Below are 12,631 nucleotides of genomic sequence, written 5' to 3' on the forward strand. Positions count from 1 at the left end.
TAGGATTTATAGCATGTATCAACACATAGAAATTTGAGGCCTTTGCTTGAGAAACTTCTGTATGAAAGGAAACACAGGCAGCTGAGCTGGGGGATGAGGACTCATGGCAGAGGGATATCAGAAAAGCAAAGGGAAATGACTTGCCTACAGGTTTGGAGAAGTTAGTTGCAGAAGGAAAGTGAGTTCTATATGTATGGTTCTTTAAAGAACTAAGTACTATTTTTAATTAAACTAAAATTTGGAAAAAGGAAACATGTCTTGGAAGAGGTTACCAAATATTAAAAGTAGAGTGAATACAAGTAAAAGACACATGTTTTTTTTGTGAAAGTTAATATCTCTAACTTAATAAACCAGCAGGAATCTGTATGAGTACAACACACCCAACAGGAAGACCTACATGTTTGTTTAGCTGTGTGTATATATGCTTCCCTGAAGAGTTAGAAAACTGGGACCATGTTAGCAGATGTGACTTCACTGCAAAACTCTTACTCTGAGAAAGGACAGTTCGCCTGTTCGATATGCGGAAGTAGTGCTGAGTGGGTGCAGGGAAAACGGGGCAAAAACCATCGCAGCAGTTGGCTCTGAAGGACGGCAAAGAGGTTCTCGGCATCTGTGAGGTGGTCAGTGGAGCTATAGCCCGTGCAGCCCAGAAACTGAAGGAGTATCTTGGATTTGAAGACACGCTGACTAATCTATGCCCAGCTCCAAACACTCTCAGTGAGATCTTCTTAATCCACTTCGTCACTTTCTGCCATGAAAAAGGCATTGACAACTGGCTTACTACCACCAAGATGACCAAACACCAAGCCTTACTGTTTGGGGCGGACTGGATTTGGACATTTTGGGCATCCGATAAGCAAATAAGGCTCCAGCTGGCAGTACAGACTCTACAGATGTCTTCTCATCCTCCCGTGGAATCGGAGCCTTGTGACCCCTCCAATCCAGAACCCAGGGCAGAGGGGTCTTTCAGCAATAGAAGTAGGTTTGATAAGCTGGAAGAATTCTGTAACTTGATAGGAGAGGATTATCTGGGCCTGTTTATCATCTTTGGTGTGCCAGGAAAGCCTAAAGACATCAGACATACTGTTGTCCTGGACAGTATCAAACGTGAGACAGTGAGGGGCCATCTGCCGGGAGGGACGGCCGTGGCACGATTCATCCTGGAAACTGAAGATTGTGTCTCCATCAGGGAACTGCTTGGAAACTGTCTGAGTAAGAAAGACGGGCTGAGAGAGGTGGGCAAGGTTTATATTAGCATCCTCTGAACTGGCTATGTGAGATGAGACTGGCCTGTAAGATAAAAAGGAAAAAAAAATTTTATTTTAATAAGCAAGTTCATCCTCTTGCATCATCCCCTCATGGGATTTCTTTTTTCTCCTCCCACCCGACCCCACATTGAATGAAAACCATCACCTGGGTCAAAACATCTTAGTATCATGATTATGGACAGAAAAAATCCTGCCTGTATTTCAGGGAAAATGTAACAATTTAGCTTAATCTTTTATTTATTATTCAACAATTAAACTGGGAAGAGAGGATAATAAAGTCACCCTTAAAGTTCGATTTGAAAAACAAATTGTGTGGTTGACAGAGTAAGTCTAGCATTTGAAAGTGTAAAGTGTGTTTTGACTTCCATGCGTGGGAAGTGGGTAGAACAGGTTTAATTACATTTACAAAACCGGTTTCGTTTCAGGACTCCTAAGCAAAACCTAGCCTGGCTCTCTTCCTCTCTACCCTGATCCCACCTCATCCCAAGCTGCTTCCTCTGCACAGAGAGGACCTTGGTGGGATCCCTCTAGGACTCAAGTGTTAGCTTTACCTATGATTTAAACACAGTGACCCATTTAACTATCCCTCGTAATAATGATTAACATCTGTTTAGCATTTGCAGTAAGGAAAGTGTATTCACGTATAAAAAACATCTTTACTTAAAAGCCTGGGTGGGATTATAACAGGACTGTAGGGAAGGAAACATAATTTTCCCTCTGTGCTTCTAGAGGACAGAAGCAGAAAAAAACAAAACAAAAAATGCTTAAAAGTGTACATGGAAGATCAGTTCATTCCACATGATTATTAAATACCTGTTACTTGGTAGGCCCTGTTCCATGCCCTGCCAGTCCAGCATTAAGAAGAACAAAGTCCCCACTCTCAGGGAGTTTTCCTCTTAATGGTGGAAGATAGACAATAAACAAATACATGCACATATATTTTAAATGCATATTTAAAGAAATGTCAGGGGTGGTATAAAGGAAAATTAAGTATGGGTAAGGGGAGAGAGAGTGAAGGAGATGCTATTTTATATGATGTGGTTAAGGGAAGCCTCAGAGAGAAGGGGGCAATTTACCAGCGATCTGAATGGAGAGAGAGCATCAGTGCAGGTATCTGGGAAAGAGTGTTCTAGGCATAGGGAACTGCAGGTGCCAAGGGCCTGACACGGGAGTGGAGTTGATGTGTTTGAGGCATAGCAACAGAGGATGTGTGGATGGAGCAAAGTGACCCGGAAGGAGATTGTTAGGAGATGAGGTCGGAGAAGGAGCCAGCAAACAGGAGAAGCAGATCATATTTGTAAGGACTCTGGATTTTACTCTGAGTGATATGGGGACAGACATGCCTTGATCTGACTTACACACTAAAAACCTCACTGGATTGCTGGGTGGAGACTAGATTGCAGGGAGAAAAGAGTGGCAGCTCCCGGGGTGGGGGCAGCTAAGAAACTGTTATAATAATTCAGAGGAGAGAAAAGAGTAGCCTGGACCAAAGTGGCAGAGGAGGAGGGGTGAAGAGGTCAGATTAGGAGGAGTTGACGGTAAAGCTTACGTCATTGGCTGATGATTGGATGAAATATAATCACAATTAGAACGCTGATTTCCAAACTTCTTAAATATGACATTCCTTCATTCCAGGAAACCAAAAGTTCAAGGAAAGCATTTTAGCCCTCTGTCTTCGATAAGCAGGGACAAATAGGTGCGAGAGACATCTCTTCAAGTTGTCAAGCAAGAATTATTGTTACTTGGAATGCTCCTGGCAGGTTATGATACTCGGTCAACTTACGTTTCCTTGTGTATAGTGACCCCTGTCTGCAGCAAAGCTGTGTAGCGTAAGCTATCCAGAAGGTGGTGTAACAGAGTAAGAAGAGTTTGCAACCTGGAATCAGATGTGGGTTTGAGTCCCAATTCTCTTAAGAGCAGAGTCTAGTGGTTTAACTCTTCGTTCTCTTATCTGTAAAATGTGAATGACTTCAACTAATTCAAAGGAGACAATGCCTGTGACAACATTTTCTATACTGAAGTGTAAGTCTACCAAAAGTTTGAAAAGTCTAATACAAATTGTAAACATTTGTGTTATAAATAGCTGAAAGAGGGACTTCCCTGGTGGTGCAGTAGTTAAGAATCCGCCTGCCAATGCAGGGGACACGGGTTCAAGCCCTGGTCCAGGAAGATCCCACATGCCGTGGAGCAACTAAGCCCGTGCGCCACAACTACTGAGCCTGTGCTCTAGAGCCTGTGAGCCACAACTACTGAGCCCACGTGCCGCAACTACTGAAGCCCAGGCGCCTAGAGTCCGTGCTCCACAACAGGAGAAGCCACCGCAATGAGAAGCCCACGCACTGCAACAAAGAGTAGCCCCCGCTCGCCGCAACTAGAGAAAGTCCGCGCGCAGCAACGAAGACGCAACGCAGCCAAAAATAAATACATTTTAAAAAATAAATTAAAAAAAATAAATAGCTGGAAGATATGTCAAAGACTCACCATGTTTTTTTAAATGAAAATAAAGATGTGAAGCATTGGCTGATTTTAAAAATACTGTATTCTCATTATTTTAAATCTGCATTTTGATGTAAAAATTTAAGTACAGAAGTATAGAAAGTTAAGTCTTCAGGAGTCTCACCAACACCCCATACCAGTTTACAGTTTACCCTTCAAGAATGTGTAGTGCATATGGAAAGTATTTTACACAAATGGAATTATATCTGTAAGTGTCTTGTAACCTGCATTTTAAAAACTATATATTGTGGAAAAATTTCCATGCTAATACATTTATATCCACTTCATCCTTTATAAGGCTGACATCAGTGGTTCTCAGTCCTGCCTGCATATTAGGTTGACTTGGGAAACTTAAAACAAAAGCAAAAAAACCCACCAAGTTTGCAAACACACCTAGACCAATTGACCAGCATCTCAGAGAGAGGCCTAGACGGGTTTTTTTAACCTCCTCAAGTATTGATAATTCTAATGTTCAACTGGGATTAAGATGTATGTGTCTAAGTAGTATTCTATGTTGTATGTATACACCATAATGTATTTAATCTATACTGTTTTGATGGATATTTGAGTTGCATACCTGGATATTTGCATATTGTCAATTTACCATGCTTGTGAATAGACATACTTTGTTCACTCACTTTTTTCTGTAAGTGCATATTTATTTATTTTTGAGTTAGTGTTTTCCAGTTTTATTGAGATATAACTGACGTGCAGCACTGTTTTAGTTTATACAGCATAATGATTTGACTTACATATATTATGAAATGAAAACCACAATAAGTTTAGTTAACATCCATCATTTCATATAGATGCAAAAAAAAAAAAATGTTCCATGTGATGAGAACCTTTAGGATCTATCTTTTAGCAACTTCCAAATATACCATCCAGCAGTGTTAACTACAGTCATCATGCTGTACATCACATCACTAAGTACTTATTTATCTTATAACTGGAAGTTTGGTTCACTCACTTTTTATAAAGTTAGTTTTGATTAAAAATAGCTCTCTGACAAAGTCATTGGATTAATGCAGTTTTCAAATACCAATTATTAAAAATCTTAATATTTAAAATTGATCTACACAGAACTGACTACATAATTTGTGGGGCCCAGTGCAAACTGAAAATATGGAGCCCTTTGTTTAAAAACTATTAAAAATTTCAAGACAGGGACAGCAGAGCATTAAGCCAAGCACAGGGCTCCTCTAAGTATATGTCACAAGCCCATGAAACCAGCCTAGCTTCTACAGTATACTGGGTTATTTGGTCACTAAGGCTAATGAAAAGATTTCTATCATGATTGAGTGATTGCACCTCTAAGATCTTTTCTAACTGAAAGAGTATGTTATTCTTACTAACTCCTGTGTACATGACAGTACATGCTTTACTCTATACACTGCATGAAACACATAGCATTATTGCCCGTTGATAGCATCACAGGTGAGTTTTTAACTTTCAATATAGAATGAACTTCATAGTACTTGATATCAGGGAAAACAATAAGTATTTTTCTGGCTCTTCTAATTCCAGTCATATCGATCTACTTTACTCTTAGGGAGAGAGTAAAACGAAAGCATAAGCAGTTTGAACAAGGAACTAAGTCTCTTAACATCTTGCTCAGAAATTGAGAAGTCTCTGGATATGAAATAATTCTATAAGGAGTCATACTCATTTGTCCTTAAATTTCTATGGGATAGGCCTTGTACTTTATCCTACTAAAATATACAAAATTGAGAGAAAAAGTGGCTGCTGCATTGACCCTGAGCTTAATTCTAATGGCCACCTTTATGTTATGCCTTCTGAAACATTACTCACCTAATCACTGTGGTCCTCAAGAAGATAATATTGTTCCCATTTTCTCTGAAACTGAAGTTCAGAGAGGTTAGGTGGACTTGCCCAAGATCACAAAGAAACAGAGCCTGGATTCAAATCCCACATCCATCTGATTTAAAGGCCATGCTTTTAATCTTAAAAATGGAGGACAGGGGATAATACCATGTGAAGATGGAGGTAGAGATTGGAGTGATGTGTCTACAAGCCAAAGAAAGCCAAAAACAGCCAGCAACCATCAGAAACCAGGAGAGAGGCATAAACAGATTCTCCCTCAAAACATCCGGAATGAACCATCCCTTGCCAACACCTGGATTTTGGACTTTTAGCTTCTAGAACTGTAAGAGAATAAAATTCTGTTGTTTTAAGTTACCCGGTTTCTGGTACTTTGTTACAGCAGCCCTAGCAAACAAATACACACCTAATACACCATACTTCTGCTTTGAAGCAATAATAGGATAATAAGAGGTCAGAAAAGATGAGGATGGTGATTATTACAAGTATTTGTCCTTATCATGCCACATACTGCTTGATGCCCATGGCACACCTGATGTTCACAGGTAGAATACCCTGGGACACCTGCACAGCTCTGCTCTACTTGGTATGCTTACCAAGAGACAGTTGTGTTTGTTCCCAGTTGTTCTTGTTATCATACTTTTGTGCTTTGAGTATTATACATACCGATTGAAAAGAAGAGAGGATAATTTTATTAAGAGTTGTATGTTAATCCATTCTATGGTAGAAAATAAGAGCGCTCATTAAAGGATAACCATTATTTTCTAGGTCCTGATGAGTTCTGCCGTTTTGCAATTCTAACTTGATCTACAAACAAGCTAACCAAATCATTGATAGCAGTTACAGCCTGTGCGCACGGGGCGCTCAGTGTATGCTAGTATTGTACCCAGACGTTTGATTGATTAGGACCACACATCCTAAAGATGGTGAAGTCAAGTTTTAAACTCAAGTACTAGTCTGGTTCAAGAGGCCATCCTTTTATTACTATTGGATACTGCCTCTCTCCTCAAAGCATATCACTTGCACTAGCTGAAGACTTCAAGAAAGTGCAGAAACGCAGCAATTGCGAAGAAGCAGGGGCTTAGGGTAGACTACCTGACTCTTGGGCCATCTGAGGTTCTGCCCTCACCTGCCCTCTGTAAGCCACATTTCCCTCATCCCTATGGTACTTATTTACAATTATCTTTGGACTGACTGCTTCGATTTTTTAAAAAAAATCTTATTACTTTCTTTTCATTACTTTCTCTATGCTGGGGGGTATTTTCTTGCACGTTTCACTCGGGCTCTGAATTCGCAGCCCCAAGTGTTTTCTGTTCCTCCCTCCCAGGGGCGGGGCAAGATGAGGCGAGCCTGCGCAATAGGGCCTCAGACCCGCCCCTTGACCCGGTAGCGCGCTTGTCCTCTCCCGCTTGCCGTCTTCGCAGCCATGGCGGCCGCTCGGCTCCCTGCATGCCTGGTCCTGCAGCCGCGGGCCAGAAGCCTTCGAGCCTTTTCCACCTCTGTGTCTCCGGCCACTCGCTCTCCGAGACCAAGCCCGTGTGAGTGTCTGCCCCGTCGCTTCCGGGCTTTTGGGGAAGTGAGGGGGGCGGAATACAGGCCCGTGATGGCCGCCGCGGTGGCGGAGCCAGAGCCGCCTCAGGGAGGCCGGTACGTCCTCTGCCGGTCTGTCGCTGGCCCGCCTAGTAGGAAAGCCGCGGATGTGGGTCTGCCCTCTGTGCGGAGTGTCACCTGGTTCTTGGCAGCCAATTTCTGTTTGCAGGTCCTTTGGGCGCCGCGAGCTTTCTCCCTCCCTTCTGCGTGACCTGCGCTTTCAGATGCTCCCTCCTGGGGCCACCGGCACAGGTCTCTCTCTGGTTGCTGGTGCTCGTAGTGTTTGTTGGGCAGTGTTGAACCATGGATTTTTCCGAAATTTAAGAGAAGCGTACAAGTGTCCTAGAATAAACTACAACTCTGAATTCCAGGGCTAGTTATGCCACCAAATGGGGTTGACCTTTATTCAGTAGGCATTATTGAGGTGACCTTCATTCAAGAGAGATTTTAGGGATGCCCGGTACCGTTCTTGCCCTGGAGGAATCTAGTGGAAAAGTCTAGTTATGCATAGACCAGAAGTGCTGTGCAGTGTGAGGTGCTGTAATAGAAGCGTGAATACAGTAAGGGGGCGGGGGGCACCGAGGAGCAGCCCGCCAGAGTTACGAAAAGCTCAGTCGAGGGGTCGCGTGCAGTTATTCACCAGGTCCTATCCTGGTGATATTTTCTGTAATATGTCTAATGTTCATACTACTAACTGTCCAGTTTAAGCCACTAACTCTCACTTCTACGATAGTTTCTTCACTGGTCTCTCTTTCTGCTCGTGTTCTCCTACCTTGAATTCTCACAACAGCCAGAGTGAGGTGTGCAAAGAGCAAATGTTAACTTGCCACTCCCATGTTCAAAATCTACAAATGGTTTTTCATTGCTTTGAGACAAATTCCTTAATGCATCATGGTAGCTCTTTCTAGTCTGAACACTCTTTTTAATCTTTCATTCATCTATTCATTCTACAAATACTTAACTCCTACTGTGTGCTAGGTGGTGTTCTAGATACTGGGATAGAGCAGGGCCCTTCATCTCATGAAGCTTACATTCTTGGGGGGAAATCAGATCATAAACAGGGAAACAGTGTCAGTACGATGTTAGGTGCTATGAAGAAAAATAAAGCAGGGTCTTGAGAATGATGGATTGGGGGAATAGTGGCTGTAGGATAAGATAAGATAGGGTAGTCAGGAAAGAACTCCTGGGGGAGTGACATTTGAGCAGATCTGCGGGAAGAGCATTGGGAATTGCAAGTGCAAAAGCTCAAAAGTGAGAACAAGCTTAGGGGTGTGACCAAGGAACAGAAAAAAAGGCCAGCGTGGCTGGAGCTAAGTGAGTAAAGAGAAGAGTGGAAGTATAAGATACCAGAAAAATACATAATGACCTCATCTGGTAAAGACTTATGGGCATTTGGCTTGGATTTTGTTATAAGTTTGCTATCACTTTGGTAGGTTTGGAACAGGGAGTGATATAATATGATGTATACTTTTAAAAGATCACTGGCTGCTGTGTAGAGAGCCGGGGTAAGAGTGGAAGCCAGGAGACCAGTTTGGAGCTGATGTAGTACTCCAAATGAGATGATAGTGGCTTGGATTGAAGTAATAGTGGAGCTGGTGTGGTTGGATTTGGTATATATTCTGAAAGTCCTGCTAACAGGATTTAGTGACGGATTTGATATGGAGCTTGAGGAAAAGTCTCAAGGAAGCATGTTAGATTTTTATCCTGAGAACTTGGATGAATGGTGATACCATTTAGAGGGACTGGGAAGACTGGAAGAAGGAAATCAAGAGCTCTGCGTATGATGTGTTTTAGTTGAGATGCCTATTAAATATATCTCTGACCTATTAGAGCTTCCCTGGTGGCGCAGTGGTTGAGAGTCCGCCTGCCGATGCAGGGGACACGGGTTCGTGCCCCGGTCCGGGAAGATCCCACATGCCACAGAGCTGCTGGGCCCATGAGCCATGGCCACTGGGCCTGCGCGTCCGGAGCCTGTGCTCCGCAGTGGGAGAGGCCACAACAGTGAGAGGCCCGCGTACCCCCCCCCCCAAAAAAATATGTATGTATATATATATATATATATATATATATGTATGACCTATTAAATATCACTTTTCTTAGCGCTCCTTATGCCCTACTCTTAAATTTCAGCCATATAGAACTTGTTTACTTTGATTTTCCATCTTCTCTCTCACTCTAGAACACTTTTTCTACTTGCCTGTTCCCATGGCTACTTCCTGTTCATGTTTAAGGTTTTCGCTTGAAGTCCACTTCTTCAGGGATATTTTCCCCAACTAATTGACTAGGTTGGGTCCCCTGCGGTGTGCTTCATTAATATTTATAACTGTTTATTGAAATTACTTGCTAAATAGTTATCTTATTTGACAGACTCTGCATTCAGTGAGAGCAAGGACTGTGTCTCTGTTGTTCATTGCTGCCTTCTGAGTTGCTGGTACACAATATCACTCAAACAGTTTTTGAATAAATCAATGAATTACTATTGAGGGATGAATAAGAATTTGTCAGATGAAGAGATGAAGTGGAGAGGGAGTAGGGGATAGAAGGCAGGCAGATGAAAGGGAGGCACATTGTAGACAGACAGAACAGAAAGTTCAGAGAAAAACTCAGGGACCTGGTGCTGGAAGTTCGGTGTAGTTATGGGGCTTGTGAAGCTTGAGTTAGTGGTTCAGAATGTGAGGTCTTTTGTGCTATGCTGTCATCACCCTGACTACTTGGTCTTTAGTTTTCTTGGCTAAAAGACCTCTAAATAAGGATAATAATAGTACTTACAGTTATTGTGAAGAATAAGATTAAATGAGATAATGAAAAGCATTTAGCACAGTGTCTGGACATGTGAAAGTGCTGAATAAATACAGTTATTATATATTATTTTAGTAGAGCAAAACATTAATTTAGAGAGACATAAGTTAATATTTTAAAAGGTAGATACTGGGCTTCCCTGGTGGCGCAGTGGTTGAGAGTCCGCCTGCCGATGCAGGGAACGCGGGTTCGTGCCCCGGTCCGGGAGGATCCCACATGCCGCGGAGCGGCTGGGCCCGTGAGCCATGGCCGCTGAGCCTGCGCGTCCGGAGCCTGTGCTCCGCAACGGGAGAGGCCACAACAGTGAGAGGCCCACATACCGGGAAAAAATAAATAAATTAAAAAAAATTAATATATTAAAAGGTAGATACTGTATGTAAGTAACTTACCCTCTTGTACAGTTATGTGATTTATTAGGAATAACTATGAGTTTTGTTATTATTGGCATTATTGTAGCATTGGCAGTGCTAATAAACAGTAGAGAAGGAAAACTGAAGGTTGTTTTGTGTCTGTGTGTGTGTAAAGAACAGAATAATTCCAAATATGAGCAAGTATATATTAGAATATTTCAAGCCAGTTACTTTTAAAGATGTAAAATACTTATTTCTAATTAGATATTTTATCCTGGGAAAGTAAGCTTATTTGATGATGAACCTTAAAAGTTACTGAAAATATTGCTCTAGTTGATGAGTTCACCATATCGTCAATCACAATATATTTTATATTCAAGTAACTCTTGGATTTTCTTACCTACTTCTGAATTTTCATTTTCATTAAAATGATTTAGTCCCTGAACTTACAGAAAATGGATTATTGTTTCATTTTTATATTACTGAATACTTTAAATTATGTGAGAATTGTGGGATCATGAACAATGTTGAAGAGCTCGGTGTTATAAAATTCTCTGTAACTGTTGTGTTGTCTTTTAGCTACAACAGAAAGAACATCCAGATACGGAAGGCCACTAAGAAGAAAGGTAAGCAGCTAATGTACTCTGGTATAGACTGTCTTACTGGTTTCTGAAATTCTGAAGTGAGGCAGATACTCATTATGAGGTAGAAGGGCGCTGCACGAGAAGTCTTCTTCTCAAGGGGCTGTTGACTGGGTGACTGCCACAGCCCTGGCTCTAGTCTTCCACTGCTTTTTGTCAGTTCCCTGAGAATGGATCATCTTTGAGAGGTGGACTCACTCACATACTCCCAGGATATAGGTATATAAACCAGAATAAAGAATTATTTTTGGTGATGCCTTGAACAGTCATGCAGCCTGGGATGTATGCATTAATCTAACCAGTTTGGTCTCACCCTGTAGGTATCTCTATGGAGGAATCCAAATTATACGGTCACTTAGGAAGCATGGAGTCAGAACAAAGGCACATTAGTTGGAAGTTAAATGGCACCAATTATAATTGTATAGAGTAGTCATTTTCACAGGAATATTAGCTTCCAGGACATATACTACATGTATATTACTTAGATGGGTGTTGCCTAGTTTTGCCTCTTCAAACCATCGTTTTGGGTTTAAAGGGAATGCTGGGCATCTCTGTCTATCAAATACAGTTTAAAAAATAAATATGTTAATGTGATTGACTAAAATATCATGTAGTTATTCTCTGGGCCTAGGAAACATTATTTCTCATTATGTATCTATTCATTTAGTTTAATCCTAATTTATTTATTTCTGAATTCTTATTCTTTATGTTCCTTTTTCTTATTTCCTTTATTTCCAAGTTTGTATCACTGTCACCTCATGTACTGACTTTCATCAAAGTTTTAAAACTTATTCAAAATATATCATTACTTACCCCTTCATAAACAATATGTAGAAAGTTTGCTAAAAGTCTAAGTAAATAAATAAGAGAAATTCTTTTGCGAAGGAAATGTGCTGTTAAAGGGGATCCTTGCTACTGGGTTTAAGAAAACTGTGCCAGAGATATTTAGGTACGTTTAGTGTTTTTTCATTTCAGCGACATTAGCTGTGGGAGGTCAGATTTTATGTAGGTTGTAAGTCCTCTTATGTTTCTCTTAATTGCAGCTTTTTTGCTTTAAAATTAAAGAATATGTTTATATTTAAAATATTAAACTATTTTACATTCCTCAGGCACTACCTCCTAGGACAGAGAAAATGGCTGTTGACCAGGACTGGCCTAGTGTTTACCCTGTTGCAGCGCCATTTAAACCCTCAGCAGTACCTCTTCCTGTTCGAATGGGTTATCCAGTAAAAAGAGGGGTGCCTATGGCTAAGGAGGGAAATCTGGAACTTTTAAAGGTAAGATAAGTTTCTGGTTCATTGACTAAAACTTATATCTAAATAAATGCTGATCTCCCTCTGACACCTACCCTCTCCCCCAACACTTCAAGGTTCAGTGCATAGCAGCTTACTGTATTTTAATTCAATCTTTTTCCAGGTAATAATGGATATTATGTTTTGGTTATCCTCGGCAAAGAAGCCTCAAAGAACCCTAGGCATTTAATCAATGTAATTGATTTGTCCTATGGCTTCCTTTTGGCTTTTTCGTTTCTATTGTATCTTTTCTATATTGTGTCTTTTAAGCAGAACTAAGAAAAGTGAAATAACCTAATTTGAGTTTGAGAACTGGGAGTTTTTACTTTTGAAAAAGAGATCTAAAACTTCTA

The 12,631-nt window shown here is 41.1% G+C and overlaps 2 protein-coding genes across 3 annotated transcripts in view; both read left to right on the forward strand.

Moving 5' to 3' along the window:
• Positions 1 to 253: 253 nt before the first annotated feature.
• Positions 254 to 1,388, forward strand: REP15 (RAB15 effector protein). The gene is made up of 2 exons (XM_049694428.1): positions 254 to 299; positions 547 to 1,388. Exons 1-2 carry the CDS (start codon positions 254 to 256, stop codon positions 1,263 to 1,265), a joined length of 765 nt encoding a protein of 254 aa, XP_049550385.1. The 3' UTR covers positions 1,266 to 1,388.
• Positions 1,389 to 6,981: 5,593 nt separating this feature from the next.
• MRPS35 (mitochondrial ribosomal protein S35) overlaps positions 6,982 to 12,631 on the forward strand; it is a 42,528-nt gene continuing 36,878 nt past the window's right edge. The window contains exons 1-3 of one of the 2 annotated variants that reach the window (XM_004270893.4): positions 6,982 to 7,144; positions 10,925 to 10,971; positions 12,096 to 12,263. In XM_004270893.4, coding sequence (XP_004270941.1) covers positions 7,033 to 7,144; positions 10,925 to 10,971; positions 12,096 to 12,263 — 327 coding nt within the window. In that variant the 5' untranslated portion in view covers positions 6,982 to 7,032. The remainder of the gene's footprint in view (positions 7,145 to 10,924; positions 10,972 to 12,095; positions 12,264 to 12,631) is intronic. The other variant, XM_033430192.2, reaches the window with a different exon arrangement.

This window comes from Orcinus orca, chromosome 11, assembly GCF_937001465.1.
Source record: "Orcinus orca chromosome 11, mOrcOrc1.1, whole genome shotgun sequence".
Classification (NCBI taxonomy): domain Eukaryota; kingdom Metazoa; phylum Chordata; class Mammalia; order Artiodactyla; family Delphinidae; genus Orcinus; species Orcinus orca.